Source organism: Uloborus diversus, chromosome 7 (assembly GCF_026930045.1).
Source record: "Uloborus diversus isolate 005 chromosome 7, Udiv.v.3.1, whole genome shotgun sequence".
In the NCBI taxonomy this organism is placed as follows: Eukaryota; Metazoa; Arthropoda; class Arachnida; order Araneae; family Uloboridae; genus Uloborus; species Uloborus diversus.
Genome location: NC_072737.1, coordinates 66,705,563 through 66,721,428, shown reverse-complemented (window position 1 = coordinate 66,721,428; position 15,866 = coordinate 66,705,563). Strand labels below are relative to the sequence as shown.

The window sequence follows — 15,866 nt, the reverse complement described above, 5'->3', positions numbered from 1 at the left end:
TGTTTTAACATCTTTGCAAAGAAGAGGTGAAATACCGCTACGATGTGTGCTGTGCCACTAACGGAGCTCATATTGAACTTCATTAAATTGTTAAAAAAACTTGAAAATATGACCTTTCCAATCACGTATAATTTTTTACTTCTTTAAAGTAATTTGCCTTAAAACCCTGGAGTTCTTTTATAGACACCCTGTATTTATTCTATTAGCTGAAGCAAACACTAAAAGAAATCATTCAAAATTCTTTTTCGCCATAGAGCGGGGAAAAGACTGATTAGACTTATATTCAATAGTGATGAGACAATACTGCTACATCCAAGAATGTGGAGTAAAAAAAGTGAGTGTTTCACATTAATAAAAGCACAATAATTTACAAAACAAATTTACTGTCATCGGATAAAAAGGAAAATTTTTCAGGTGTTAGGATTCAGGTACAATGTAAAATTATTGCAACTTATCATTCTTTGAAAATTGTACAACAGTCTGTTAAAAACAAGGAATAAAAACAAAAAAATGCACAAATCCACGTTATGCACGAAGATAACTTGGATCATGTAAAGTATTAATGCTGTAAATCAGTCTGATTCAGTACTTGTTACGATGATTGATGTGAGGAAAGGTTTGTTCAATTACACTAAAACACAACAAAAGAAGTATGACACTACAGTTTCCACAGTATCGTGGTCATCAAGTTGCAATTGGTGGAATGCAATAGATACCAGCACTCCTTTATTTTTCTTTTCTAATTCACAATAAATTCCAGCTATCTCACTAATTTTGTCTTGAATCGAACTACTAATTAATTTCAATTAGGTAGATTGTTGTATATTTCGAAGAAATCTTTCTCCCCAGAAGGATTCTAGATCAAAAGGCTCAAAATCTGAAAGAAAAAAGCATAAGTCAGATCATATGGTATGGAAGTTTGTCATTTGCATGACTTTTTACAATTGAGGCAGTGAGAAACAATGGGAGGTAAGTGCCAAAATTTAAAATTTGGAGATAATCAGTACAGGTGATCTTCTCATCTGTTTTGGGGCAAGAGATAGTACTTGTGGCCCTGGTACGTGTTGCTGTACAGCATGATTTAGAAAAAAATTTCAATGAAATCCTACCTAGAAATGCGTCTTTAAACACGTTTTACTCAAAACTTGAAAATGTCCACTTACATTCGTTTGCTTCTCTCTGCTTCAATTAAAATGATTAGGATGAAAAAAGTCATTTAGTACATTCATCAGTTTTCTTCGAATTTATTTATCCGGATTCATACTGTTTAGGGATAAAAAAAAATTCAAGCACTTGTCAAGAGTAAAAAATATTTTTCAACGTACAACCATAAATTCATACTATAAATATTGCATGCATATTTCATTTAGTCAAACATATAAAAATAGGTAATATTATGAAAAATATAGGAAAACAAAATTGCAATTTCAACAGCAAGAGATGTATCCATAAAAAATATACTGCATCGAAAGTTTCTCTCAAAATGCCTGAAAAGTGCAGTCATAAAAAGGAGCAGATCACATGAGGCATATCAAGCACGTTTCAAGGTTCTTCAAGAGTGTATGAACCCCATCTATAGAGTATGCAATGAATAAAATAAAACTCTTTAAAAAACTGAAAGCAACTACTGTATGCGTATTATGCAAAGATTATCATGATTGAATCTCTTTTGTTTGGAACATTTTAACAAAAATAATCTTTCTTTAGGGATGGATAGTAAAATCTTGACAATTGAAACATAACTGTTTAAACAAAGCTCCAATAAAAATTGCACTTTTCAAAGTTACAAAGAACACCATCGTCAATTCAAGAAATTGAGTTTTACAGGCATGGGTAAAAGTTTCAAAAATTCTCAAGATGGAAATTTTTCAAATGGAAAAGCGGTACGTCCGAAATTTAGTTTTAAAGTAAGTAAGAGGGTTGAAACAATACTTGACGCTTTGCTTCTTATTGCAGGTTATATGGTCGAAGTAAACCGAAAGGAAAAAGAACATAAAAAAGCAGCTCATTTGCTACCTTGGACATGCATGCACAGAGCTTTGTTTAACGATTCAACTGAAGTAAAGGCTCCGTGGCACAATTTGCTGGTGCATTCAGTTGTTAACTGAAAGGTTGGTGGTTTAAGCCCACCTGGGTGAGTGATTTGCTTTTTTTTTTAAAGGCAGTCACAGAACAGGCCAACAGAAGCTATTGTTTTACTAAGGGTATGTTATATGATTGTGTAGGATATATTTCAGACTTATAACTGAAATTTAATTCGATTTGTTGTTTCAATATACATTCAACATTATAAGGTTATGTTATTCAATAACCCTTAGAAAAGGCATAGCACTAAAAACATGCCTACATCTCATAAATACAAGAAAATCACTCAGATCTAATATTTGTTTCAACACACACATTTGCTTAATTCATGCAGCATTTTTCAATAGGAATTGCAGTTTCAAGAACAAACATTATTTTTTCCATCCCTCTCATAAGCGCCATGAAGAATCAAACTAAGCCTCGTTTTAAAAAAATACTTTTTTTCTGGATAAAAGCTACCCTATGAATTTAGTATTTTCTATAAGTTCATAGTTTATTAAACATATTTACTTCGATGTTAAAAACAGAAAGAAATTATAAATTGAGTTTGTGTATGATAAAATCAAAGCATAATTAATGCATCATAGTTTATACACAGCAAGCTTGGCAAGCAAAACGAGTAGGGAATGGAGTCCCCTAGTAAATAATTAAAATTGTTAAATAATAAAATGAGCAAATGTAAAGTGATCTACGCCAAAATAGTTTCTAACTTTTAATCTAATTGAAAAACTCATCTTTTAAGATGCTACACATCAAAGATGTTTAGAGCTTTTTCCAGCAGCCCAACAGGCTTTAAACAGCTGTTTGTGGAAATCTATTGCTGTTTTCAAACATATGCAGAACTTGATCTTGCTCCACATTCCAGAAGTTTTAACATTTTAATTATGTGCTACCATAAATTGCCCTTGAATTTAATACAGCACATCAAGTGTTTCTCTTTCCCTTAATGACTTTAAATAGTAGTACCACTATCAGTAACATAGAAAATCCTATTAAACTATTGTAGTAGGTATTTAAGATCATGACTTATTTAAAATTAAAATATTATGTGTTTGATTATTTAAATTAAATATTTTGTGAAAAAATCAAATATAATATCGACAATCTACTGACTATTAAAGCCAAGGTTGCAAAAATCAGAAAGTACATATTATAAAAATAACTAATCTGTTAGTTATTAAAATAAAACTAAAATAAGCACATCTTCGGTAGCATTTCTCAAAAAACCATCCAATTGTCAAAAATATTTAAATATTTACAAGATGCAAAAGTAAGTGTTAATTGTTGGCATGCTTTTTAAAAATTTTTTTATTATTATTTAACAAAATAAAGTTTAAAATAAATTTATCTAAAGTAGCACTTGTCAAAAAAAATTCTGATTTTCAAAAATATAAAAACATTTACAAGATGTAAAAGGATTGATATCTAAAACACAGGAAGTATTATTCTTGCTGCAAGTGTTAAGCACTAAATGAATATTACAAAATATGAAAAAAAAAAAAAAATCGTCCAAAATTGCAAAAAGTCGCCCATTTTAGAAAATAGTTGCTTTTGGGCCTGTTCTGCCCAAAATAGTTGCCATAGTCGCTTACGATCAGAATAGTCGTAAAAGTCGCCAGTGGCATACCAATATTATAATGTTTGTTTCAAGAAATCAGCTTAAAATAAAAAACAAAAAATATCTTACTGTTGAACAAATAAATAAATAAATAAAAGATGACCTATACATTACAAATAAAAATGGGAAAAAAAAAATTACATAAATAGTGTTTTTTTTTTTTTTTTCTTCATTTTATTTTTCTTTTTAAATCAATATTTTGTTGTTTTGCTAAAGTTTGAAGTAGAAACAAGAAATGTTTCTACTTCATGTACACATGATGAAAATACCTTGTATAAAACAGATTAAAATAGCAGGTTTGACTTACTTGCCAGGTGAGTATTTGCATTGGTATCTTGATAAAATACAACTTTAGGCACTGGAAAAAAGATTTAAATGTATATTAAAAGGTTTGAAAGAGCTATTGTGAATGTTAAACTCATAAGAAATAAATTCCCAAAAAACCCAAAATGCTGAAACCAACAAAAATAAAAAACATTATACATACTAAATAAATTCTTATATAACTCTCAATTATTAAACACCAATACATTATTATTTGATAAAAGGATACATTAAAATGAGAAAAAGAGGACAAAGCATTAACCATTCTCATCCATTGACATGGCACAGATCTTAATCACAGCATTATCATGCTGCTAGGTTAAGTTCAAACACGATTCCATTTTTACTGCAATACATGATTTTCTCTGCCATGAGTTCTTTACCAGCATCTTTCAATTATTCTAATACCAGTCAAAAATCTAACTTTCTTGGAGTCAAATGGTTAGGGTTGCAGGCAGAATGGGCTTAATCCCTGGCTTTGGAAGAACTTATATCACTTCTCCCTTGCTATAGGGTAATCCTAGCTTAATGATTAACAAAAGTAGCGAGTTATTGGACAAAAGTCATATAAAATTTTCATCACTCAATCTTTACAAAAACAAAAACTTGTTTTAAAATTTACGATATTCAGCTTGAAGAAAATTTTGAAATTACAAATAAAAAAGATTAAACTTACTTTAAAATGTTTGATTCACTTAATATAGATTTTTGTTTAAAACACAAAATCAAAAACTTCAGTTTTTTTAGCTTGTTAGGTTTGTCTTTTATGTATGTGGTGCAATGTTTGTTAACACCAACAATTAAATGCCATTTAATGTCAAACTATTGAAACGGAACTTTAAAACATGCAAATTGTAAACAATAATTCATTGGTTTTAGAGTCATTAATTAAATAAGTCAATTTAAATTGTTTGTCTTTGTATTTATGTTGTTTGAAAAAAAAAAAAAAAAAAAAAACAAAGATAGATTTTCATAACTGGCACATCACAGTGCCAACAATTTTTTTTTTTTTTTAAACTTCTTTTACAATAAAGAGGTTTGAGAAAGTTTCATTTACATAATTAGATGTTTTCCACAAGCGTTAGAAATGCAGTCAAGCCATGTTTTTCAAACATGCTTAAAACAAATTGCCACTAAGGCAAACTAATTTTGTGATCCCAGTCTCATTAGTCTTATTGTTAGCTGCAGTGATGTTCCCATCAATTTTTCTGAGGGTATACTCTTAGTAATCCATTACACACAATATGTGTATGCAATCATATACATGTGTCATAATATGAAAATTTTTGAAGTTTGAGGATATACGCTATATGTCTAAAAAATGTGGGTATATGGCGCGCATGGAGCATACACCTTATGAGAACACATTGGTTAACTGTTTTAAGTCTTATTGTTTCTTATTTTTCAAATATGGCGAATTGATTTCAAAGATCCCTTTGAGTTTGTTTTTAATGAGATTCGACGGTAAAAATTAAATGCTATGATGAGTCATAATAACAGCAGAATGAAGAGCATTATTGGCATATAAGTGAAAAATCTAGGTGCTATTTTTATCAAAGAAAATAGATAAGAAATGCCTAAAAAAGTCTGCTAAAAACAAATACACATGGCACGAAAAGATAATATACATTTTTGAATATTCAACTGGTAGAAGCAATTTTCTCAGTTCCCCACTCCAATCATGAATTGCAATCAAGAAAAAGCTGTGGTCAAAAATTTTAAATGCTGAACAATATGGCAAGGTTTGGAAACTTTGGCATCAAAATGGAACATTTGTTGGCAATATGCCAAATAATTAAAGCTCCAGAAAGGGAAGATGGTGGATGACCTTGCAGCAGACACATCATTTGTAATAGGTTGTTTGTTATTATTTTGTAATAAGATAGGATTAGCAAAAACACACCTGTTAGTAATGGGTAATTGCTGGCTGATTCCACAGATTACAAATGTTTCTGCTTCAAGGTCATCCACCATCTCTCCGTGATCAAGCTTTACATATTTCTAATAGACTGCTTTCAACATACTTACATGTTCCTGGTTCTTCAATACCTTATCATGCCGTAGTATACAATAAAACTATTGGTATAGCCTGCTGGTTTGGCCACCACAAATTCCTGATTTATGTATTTGACTGCTTATAAATATTAACTACAATGTAAGTTGAAAAACAAATACCTTTATTGTCTGACGTTTGCTTAGATGATTCATACTCTTTATGGATACCAGTCCATGCTAAAAACATTAGAGTGTTAAATTACTCAGTTTATAAGAACAGAGGTATTTATACACTTAAATGTTCATCTATTCATTACAGTTGTTTTCTGTTTCTTGCAAACAAGGATTTAAATTTTACAAAGTAATGTATGGAAATCTATTCAGTGTGAATCTAAAATCAGTAACAAGATGCCACCTAGTTCAGATTAAATATTGCAAAGTTATTCTTCAAATGAATTCTTCAGCTTGCACCAAATATTAGTAATTCAGAAAATTAAATATGTAAGAAGGATCTATCAAAGTGGGATTAAAAAGAAACATAAACGTAATTTTTTATTTAAACATTTTCATTTCAAATATTTCAATAGTATAGTTTTGTTGAAGTTTTATACCTTTTTTTGGGGGGGGGGGACGACTCTTTTGATGCAGGCCTGGTTGAAACAAAAGCAACGTTTATCGCAGAATCAATTCAGCCAATCTTTAAGCAATGGCCACATATAACCTAATATACATAGGTCTAGCTATCTCTGCTTGCGAGGACCAGTGGATAACTTCCACTTGTATATATTGGGAAACGTAAAGTGTAAATCTTTGTAAGTGAAACGTTTCAGATTTTTTGAGTAAGGTCTCATACTAATTTTATCTATTTCAGTACTAAATAATAAAGAAATAAACATTTACCACTTCTATAAAAGAATATTTGGATTTAAAAGTAATTCTAGTTTTTAAGATCAAAATTCAAAAACCAGCTTAGTAACCAACTTTTAGCAAAGCATTAATCATTTGTATTCATTTGATTTCATGAAATCATTGATTTGTTAAAGCAATACAGTAGTCCCTAAACCTATTAGGAATTAAGATTTTTCCATTACACTTTCTCCCAGAAAAAGTATGAGAAATTAAAGCAAATGAAACTTCTGAACCTACATTGCAAATGTCACATAATTTATAAGTCTATTTGTGTTTGTTAAATTATTAGAAAATTTCACAGCAGTCTTTCTAGATATTGTTTATTAACTACTACTCAACAGGAATATTTTACAGGAAAACACAAAATTTGATAGTTTTTACGCCCAAAAAAATAAAGTAAAAGAACTATTATATTCATTATACTTTTTCTCACTCAACTCAACTTCACTTGCTTTCATCATATCTTAGTCAAATTGTTTATCGGTAACATTTAAACAATTGCAAGTACATATGCACAGATGGGCAATGAAAAGCCAAATACCAAGTTTATTTGGACCAGTTTTGTCCAGATGCACATATACATGTGCATAGGGTTCAAAATCCAAAAGGTACATGTGGGTGTGCCAGGTCATAAAGAGTAAAAATTACATATGATTTTGAAATGAGTAAAAATTTGGGGCTGACACATTAAAGGGTAAATACAGCTAAAATGCAAAAATTTTACAACTAATCATTAAAATCTCATAAATATGTACGTTTTGGAACTCAAAATTCATGACTAATGGCAATTCCGTGGTTTTTGGGCACTTTCTGTTGAAAATCATGACTTTCCATGACCAAATTTAATAATGATCGGATTTCACGTTTTTCTTTTTTTTTTGGTATTGAAGTACCCCCCCCCCCCCCCCCAAAAAAAAAAAATAGTATGTTGTGGCCATCACGAAACTTTCTTCTATATTTTTCTTTTTTTTTTCTGATCCCTCCCCATGCTTGATGAGGAAGCAATATTCCCAAAAAAACAAAATTACACATGCAAAAACTTGACTACCATCCCAATGTCTGAATTATTGCAAAAGCAAAGCAAAGAGCGAAAATTGAAAGTTATTTTAAAAGCCTTGCTTGAATTAATTACAAATATTTTAATTGTTAACAAACATAAGATGGCTTATTTATTGCGAGCGTCATTCTGCCTCAAAATTTTTTTCAGGAAACATAAAAAAAATGAAGATTAGATCTCATGGCACGAAATTCTGTAGGAAAAATATTGTTTGGGGCAAATTTGGAAAATTCCCCGACTTTTCCCTGATCCTTTCTAAGTATGTCATTTTCTCTGACAATTCCAGGTTTTCCCCAAGTGTACGAACCCTGTGTGCACGTCACCGTTTCAGGAAAGCATTTCCGACCCTGCATTGTTATATCATTTCGAGTTGACAAGATGCACCTTACCTCTCTTAGAAGTTCTGAAACAGTTAACTAAAACACCCTATTTAATTATTATGTTTTTTAAGGATGCTCCTCTGAGCCTAACCAGGAGAAAATTCTGACTGCCCCAGCATTTAGAGGAAATGATAAAATCAAAATAAATTTATATTTAAAATTTTGTTCAAAAACTTTCTTCAGCTTATAAACAATACCTGAAACATGCCCAGGGGGGGGGCATTGGCATGGGTCCAAACAGTGGCGTAGCTAGACCCGACTTTCGGGGGGGGGGGGTTACTTCTTTTATATTTATATATAATATATGTGTATATATATATATATATATATATATATATATATATATATATATATATAATCGCTTGGAATTTTTTCCTTTTCTTCTTTTTTTTTCTTTCACTTCTCTCTTCTTTTTCTTTTTTTTTTTTTTGAGACTAACGTTTCGGGGGGGGGTTTTGTCCCCAAAACCCCCCCCTTAACTACGCCCCTGGGTCCAAGTCTGAAGGGGGACCGAAATTTTTAAAATGATTATTTCAAATATATGCAAGGATGTAGGGGTAAACAATATGGAGGGAGGCCCATAAAAGTCATTTGTGACGAGTCCCAAAATTCTGTGCACGCCTTGGGAAATACATTTAATCCGTAAGATAGACTCCAAAATTGGGGTTTCTAATTTCAATCCCTTTCTTTTTGAGGCAAATGTAACAAATTCTAGACATTGAATATTGAAAAATTCTCGATACTTTTTTTTTTTTGATTTGTGAAGAAAATTCTTTTTATGTAGAAAGTTTACTTACTGTCTTGAATATATTTAATTAACTCTTCATATTGTGGAGGGAAATTCTCTTGATGAACTTTTTGAACCTGTGTCCTCCTACCATTAACCTGATGAAACACAGGTCTAGGTAAGCTGTAATTAAAGAAATGAAAGTATTTCAATAGTTGTTGAAAACATTGTAAATGAAGCTGGATGAATTATTTATCAATGTAAGACAAGAAGTAATCACTTTTTAATTCTTCCATCTAAGAGAAAATTAGCACAGGAAATACAAAGAGAAATTGACATTGTATGAAATTACTTTTTACACATGCACTTCATTTTTTAATTTGAAACAACAGGAGACGAAGTAATGCATTAAAAAAGACAATTTATAATCCTTAATCTCCTCAAAGTCATTTTATTCCGACATTAGGTAGCCACATTGCACATACAGGGGTTGACCCTGGTTTTGCTTTTTGAGGCCTCATTTTGTGAAAAAGAAATTATTGTGAATTCTCCTTTTTTTTTCCAGGACAAAAGTTATATTGGATATAAATTAAATGTATACAACAGTTAAACATTTATAAGTATATACCATGTTTTTTTTCTCAGAAAAATCTCTCCGATTACAAAATAATATTCTTTGTAGATCATTTGCTTCCATGATGTAGAATTTTGTGAAGGGGCAGAAAAGCAGACCCAATTTGGGCCTGGATTAACCCCTGACCTATGAGTTCAAATAATCCCATTCCAGTTCAAGTAATTAATTTACATCTATTCTAAGAACACTTGTAGACAGTATAAGGCTACTGCAATTAACTGAAAATTAAAGAAATTGATCCTGAAAAATAAAAATTAACAATATGAAACACTAAAATTTCAATATCTTTATGAAAACCCCAGTTAATTGTGTGAAAAAATTACAGCAACTTTTTCCTCTCTCATGATCAAAAAAATTATAGCAAAATGAATAAAACAACAAGAAGTGCAATTCTTAAATCAGATGCAGTTCCACAAAAATTGAAATCAACATGAAATATTTGTTGCAGTAGAATAATACATCATCATACAAAAATTGTGAATCTCTTGCACTGCATTAGTGATAAATGAAGCATCTTAAGACATGTCACGATATTCAAACTTCATTTCTGCAATAGTGGATAATGCTGAACAGAGACAGTTGTTATTATTTTCAAATTTGAGGACAAATCTTTATAAAAATGTGACAAGTTTCAACTATCGTTCACCCGAATCGATTTTGATCATAATTTATCAGATTTAAAGAGTCTACAATATGCATGTAAAAATTACGATTGTGGTGCAATGATTACATAAGGATGAGAATTTAGAGACTACTAATTGTGCAATTATATAATAACGGAGTTGAATCTGAAAAGTCTCAGAAAATGATATAGTCAACTACTTCTAACAATTCAATTTGATCATCAATCAGTATTAAAATCTGATAACACAAATTGTAAACATAGCCAGTGTTTTACATAATGTTTCAAATATAATGGATTTACGTAAAATATTAATGATCGAATATTACCTCATACTAACTTGTGCTCCACACTTCACGGAATCGCGATTGCTCGATGTATTTTCAAGTGGATCAACTTTCTGGGTTATACCTGCAAAATACTTGAGAAAATAAGCTTTCCTAAAATAAGGCAGAGATATCTAAAAGGAAAGCTATGTAATAATATTACTGACCTCTTCTTGTATTTGCAAGTAGCTTAAAAGGCCTGTTGGAGACTGTATACATACTTTTCTTTTTTTTAACTGCAACTAGCATTCATAGATTTCTTTCCCTGGAATACGACCTTCTTAGCAGAGGAGCTATGTGATGAAATTTTTCTCTTTTTCATTCGGGTTCATTTAAATAGCGTTGAGATGTTTATACCTTCTTTTTAATCGACAACAATAATTGATACTGCCACCGCACATATAGTCAGCAATAAATAGTTCACTATATGGCAAAACCTCTTCCATAACTATTTATAAAGCTGAAAACTTCAAAATAATCAATATTTTTAAGAATTATAATTGCTGTATGATTATATGGGAGAAATAAGAGAATGTATTTTGAGTACAACAAGAAGGAGCCTTTGTTTGTATATTTAGTTCGGCAACAATGAAGTTTTGCTGTCAAAATAAAAATAAAAACTTCCCGGGAAATTGTTTTACAATATTTTTAGATATCTAATCGTTTTTGATAAGAAACTAATGATTATCTGTTGTTCTTTGTCTCATTTTATTGTTCCAGGAATACCAATCATATTTGAAATAATTGCGGTACCTTTTAATTTTAGCTTGGGGTTCATCCCACTGCGTTTGAAAGTTTTCTGCACTTAAATTCTTCTAGTTGATTTTAGATCCTAATTGATGGAAGACTAAGTGTCTGGTATTAAAATGTCGAAAGACCTATGTAATTCGTATTTAATTGCTGATGATGTAACTAGGAGACCGAAATTCAAGGCAATTACTATTGTATACATATTTCTAGCTATTTCTTTAGCGGTGCTAATTGGCGCTTTTATATACTGGTACAGTAGTGGCGGCAGAATAGAAATAATTTTCAAACGTGATAATGATCTCCTTTCAAAAGTCGAAAAACAACCTGTCTGTGCTGGTATACCAGATATAAAAAAATTTGATTGTCTTCCTGATGAACCATCTATTGAAAGCCGATGCTTAAGTCGCGGTTGTTGCTATGCAAAACCTAGTGATTTGCAATCTGATTTACCACCACTTGATGTCCCGTATTGTTTCTATCCTATAAATTATACTGGTTATTTTATTACTAATGTTACACAAGACAGTATTCGAATTCGAGCCAAGCTGAAAAGAAATACACCATCAGGTTTTCCTAAGGATATACAGAATTTAAACCTAGTTGCTTATCAAATTGACGATTTCACTTTAAGAGTTAAGGTAATGTATTCTTCTTCTTTTACCATAACTTAATAAATAATATATATATTTTTTAAGCACATGGAATTTTTTAGTGTTTTTACTTGACCGTTGAATGATGTCTGTCCTTTGATTTTATTTTTCTATGGTTTATACAAATACAAAAGTGACGACCAGCAACAGGCTCTGGGCCCAGCTAGACTGGTCCTAGTCAATTTACAATCCCCAGTGAAGATCAATGGCCCTCTTAAAACTGTCTACTCCTTTGCTCATTACCACCTCTTCCGGTAAGCTATTTCAAGGTTCCACTACCCTGCTAAAATAATAATTTTTCCTAATATCCATGTTAGCCTGAGATTTAAATAGCTTAAAACAATGACCCCTTGTCCTGTTTTCAGTGCTAAACTTTAGCCCCGTAACATCTTTCGTTTTAATAAATTTAAACAGCTGAATCATGTCCCCTCGGTCTCTTCTTTGCTCAAGACTGTACATTTTTAGCCTTCTAAGCCTGGAATCATAATCTAAGTGGGAAAGTCCACTTATTAGCCTTGTAGCCCGCCTTTGAACCCTTTCCAATACATTAATGTCTTTCTTAAGATAAGGAGACCAAAACTGAACAGCATACTACTCCAAATGGGGTCTTACCAAACTTCTATATAAGGGCAGAAGAACTTCTTTAGATTTATTTGAAATAGATCTATTGCTAAACCCAAGCATCTTATTGGCTTTGTTGCTAGCAATGCTGCACTGTTGGCTAAACTTTAAGTCCTGACTTATTAGGACCCCCAGATCAGTAACTTTGTCTGCCTGACTAATGACTGAACCTTGCAAATAATAACTTGTACACTTATTTCCATGCCCTAAATGTAGCACTTGACATTTCCCAACATTAACAGCCATACCCCATTTATCAGCCCACTCCGTAATATGATCTAGATCCTCTTGCAGCTGATTTGCTTGCTCTTCATTTTCTACAGTCCCCATAACTTTGACATCATCAGCAAAACAGTTCATGTTCCCAGAAATATTTTTGTGAATATCGTTTTGTGAATATCGTTTTTCTGCATGCGTCCATGTGCCTCGGAATCAAATTATTCATAAACAATCTCCTCGACTTTGCACAATCCTTTTTACGCATGAAAACAGAATCTAACACACAACATCCAAGGCATAAATCCTACCTATCTATCATTGGCATTTATTTGAATTTTGATGTCTTAAATTCTCAAATTATGGTTGCAATGAAAGCCATTAGTAGAAACGAGAAACCTAACTAGTAGGGTGCTGCAATTCATGTCGCAAATTCATGATTGAGAAAATCATAATAATTTGAATCTGAGATCCTAAAATTCTAACTTTTTTTTTTAATTGTATACTTTATACCTCCTTTTTCTTGGGGAAGTTGTAATAGGCTTTTCACAAAATTGGGACTTAAAAAAGGACCACTCAACACAATGTTTCCACTGTGAATTTGTACAAAGCATAGCTCCATAAACAGGGGTGCCTAACCCCCCTAAAGGGTAAAGGCAACCCCCCCCCCAAATATTGCACTGAACCCCCTCCTCCCCCCCCCCCCCCGAAAAAAGCAAAAGCCGTCCACACCCCCCAGGGATGTGCCAGCTGCACCAAACTGCTCCAAAAGACCGCCAAATGCACTTTTCTACGCCAAAATCAGACAAACTTGCACCAAAAGTGCGATTTTGCATGTAATGTTGCAGTTTCTTCAACATATTTGTCAGTTTTTTGCAGATTATTATCAAGTTAACACATTTGGGACTTGTTGTTACGATTTTTTTGATTTAGTCCCGATTTTTTGCGCATTTCAAAATCCGATTACATCCGCTTTCGAAAAACTCGATCGTTTTAATTTATTGTGCAATTCTGTTCCTTTGGCTTAAAAAGTTTTATATTGATCATTATTTTCAACCTTTCTTATCTTTTGTTTTTAGAAGAAGAGAACTTGTAAGTTCGTCTTCTTGCCACGCCCACTCGAAAATTTCAATCCAGTTGCATCCAAATTGAACTAAGCAAATGCCATCTGTAAAAAATAATATTGTTCACTAGTTTTCAATCTTGGGTTTCTTTAGATTTTAGGGCAAAAAACTGATCTCTAATTTTGGTTGCAGACACTTAAGATAGCAAAAATTGGGGAATTCCAATGCTTTGGTAATGAATATGCAGATATTTAAAATTTTTCAGATTCAGTCACTTCCTTCATAATCTTAGTTTGTAATTAAAATTTTTATTTATTTTTTTTCTGTTCTCACATTTTTCATATTTTTTTTCATGTGTATTTTAAAATTCCTTTTCTTATGACATCAATTCTCAAAATCTTTTTTTTTTTTTTCATTGTAATTTCATTATTAATTTTGTTATTAAATATCAAACAGTTAAAAATAAAATGTATTAATGTTGCCTTTGCTTGATCTTCAGATTAGAAAAGATTAATATCTCTTTAAACTCATTTGGAACTTGTTGAAGTAAAGTGTTTAAATTTAAACATTCTTTTTTGATTTTTTTTTTAAAAACCTTTTTGAATATGTTTTTGAGTTATATATATATATATATATATATATATATATATATATATATATATATATATATATATAAACATAAATAGAACAATAAACAGACAAGGTTACAACACAGATAAATGACAAAGATGAAGCCAGTATTCTTCAGCAGTGGAAACTTCATCCTATGGTCGAAAGACCAAAAATTTTAATACTAAAACTAAAAATAGGATGTCCAATTCCGAAAAAGTCAACATTCATGAATACATTGGGCAAAAGCACCACATGTGAAAAATGAATGCAGATTTTTGGAATTAGGACCTAAAACTAAGCACTGGGGCTTCTTGTTTCACTGGGGCTAGACCTTGGCTTCTAATGTCTCGGACATTAGAAGCCAAGGCTACCTTTCAATAATGTCCCTCTACCGCACCGCCAGCAAAAATCAAAAGTCTTATCTATGTGTTCGGGTGTAAAAGTAAAATCCGCGTCCATCGGGATCATTTTCGTGCCAGTCGATAAAAGTAAAAACAAAATCAAGCCTAAAAATATAAAAACCAAATAAATAAGTGTGTCTCAGTAATGAATCTTTTATCCATGTATTCCCGGCTTGGCATGCATTTATTATAATTTTTTAATTAAGTATTGGTAATTTTATTGGCAACTTATTATGTACTATTTATTTAATGATCATTTCACGGTATTTTAGACATTTATACAGAGTCTGTAATGTGACCTTTTTTTGCCGTAACTTTTTTATTTACTGTTTGATTCGCAAATTATTTTAATTTGAGTTGATGTGTTAGTAGAAAAGTGATTTTACTGCTCCAAGCTCGCCATTTTCCTGCTCCCAAGATTGCTACAAAAGCGAGTTTTTGTCGGAACATCCCTGCCCCCCCCACCCCCAAAAAAAATTCAATGCTGTAGTCTGTACCATGATCCCCATTTTTAGGTAGGCACCCCTGTCATCAATGAAAGATTTATTATACTGAAATCTCATTATTTTTTATAAATATGAAAGCACCCTGCAAATTCTGCTCAATGTAGCAAGAATTTTGTTGAAATTGAATTGAAGCTACGTAATGACACTTAAATGAGGACTCAGGACTGAATATTTCTTTGTAAGTACTCCAAGGGACGGGTAAAAATTTCGTTGTAACGGAATACTCATTGAGAGGGAATCGACTTAAAACTTTTTCTGTTTTTTATAAAATACTCTAACACAATTAAATTTGCCAGATTTACCGTTAATAACAATCTAAAACATAACAAAAATCATTTATTCCGTAAAAACAAAGAAAAAAAATTGAAC

At 31.5% G+C, this 15,866-nt stretch overlaps 2 protein-coding genes across 2 annotated transcripts in view; one reads left to right on the top strand and one right to left on the bottom strand.

The window, feature by feature from the left end:
• Window positions 1–364: 364 nt before the first annotated feature.
• Window positions 365–11,007, bottom strand: LOC129227054 (MAPK regulated corepressor interacting protein 2-like). The gene is made up of 6 exons (XM_054861698.1): window positions 10,845–11,007; window positions 10,681–10,762; window positions 9,166–9,278; window positions 6,203–6,259; window positions 4,011–4,061; window positions 365–877 (listed from the first exon to the last, which is right to left on the bottom strand). Exons 1-6 carry the CDS (start codon window positions 10,924–10,926, stop codon window positions 807–809), a joined length of 456 nt encoding a protein of 151 aa, XP_054717673.1. The 5' UTR covers window positions 10,927–11,007; the 3' UTR covers window positions 365–806.
• A 368-nt stretch (window positions 11,008–11,375) lies between these two features.
• The window catches only part of LOC129225816 (lysosomal alpha-glucosidase-like), a 47,513-nt gene continuing 43,022 nt past the window's right edge, over window positions 11,376–15,866 (top strand). The window contains 1 exon segment of the mRNA XM_054860328.1: window positions 11,376–12,065. Coding sequence (XP_054716303.1) covers window positions 11,544–12,065 — 522 coding nt within the window. The 5' untranslated portion in view covers window positions 11,376–11,543.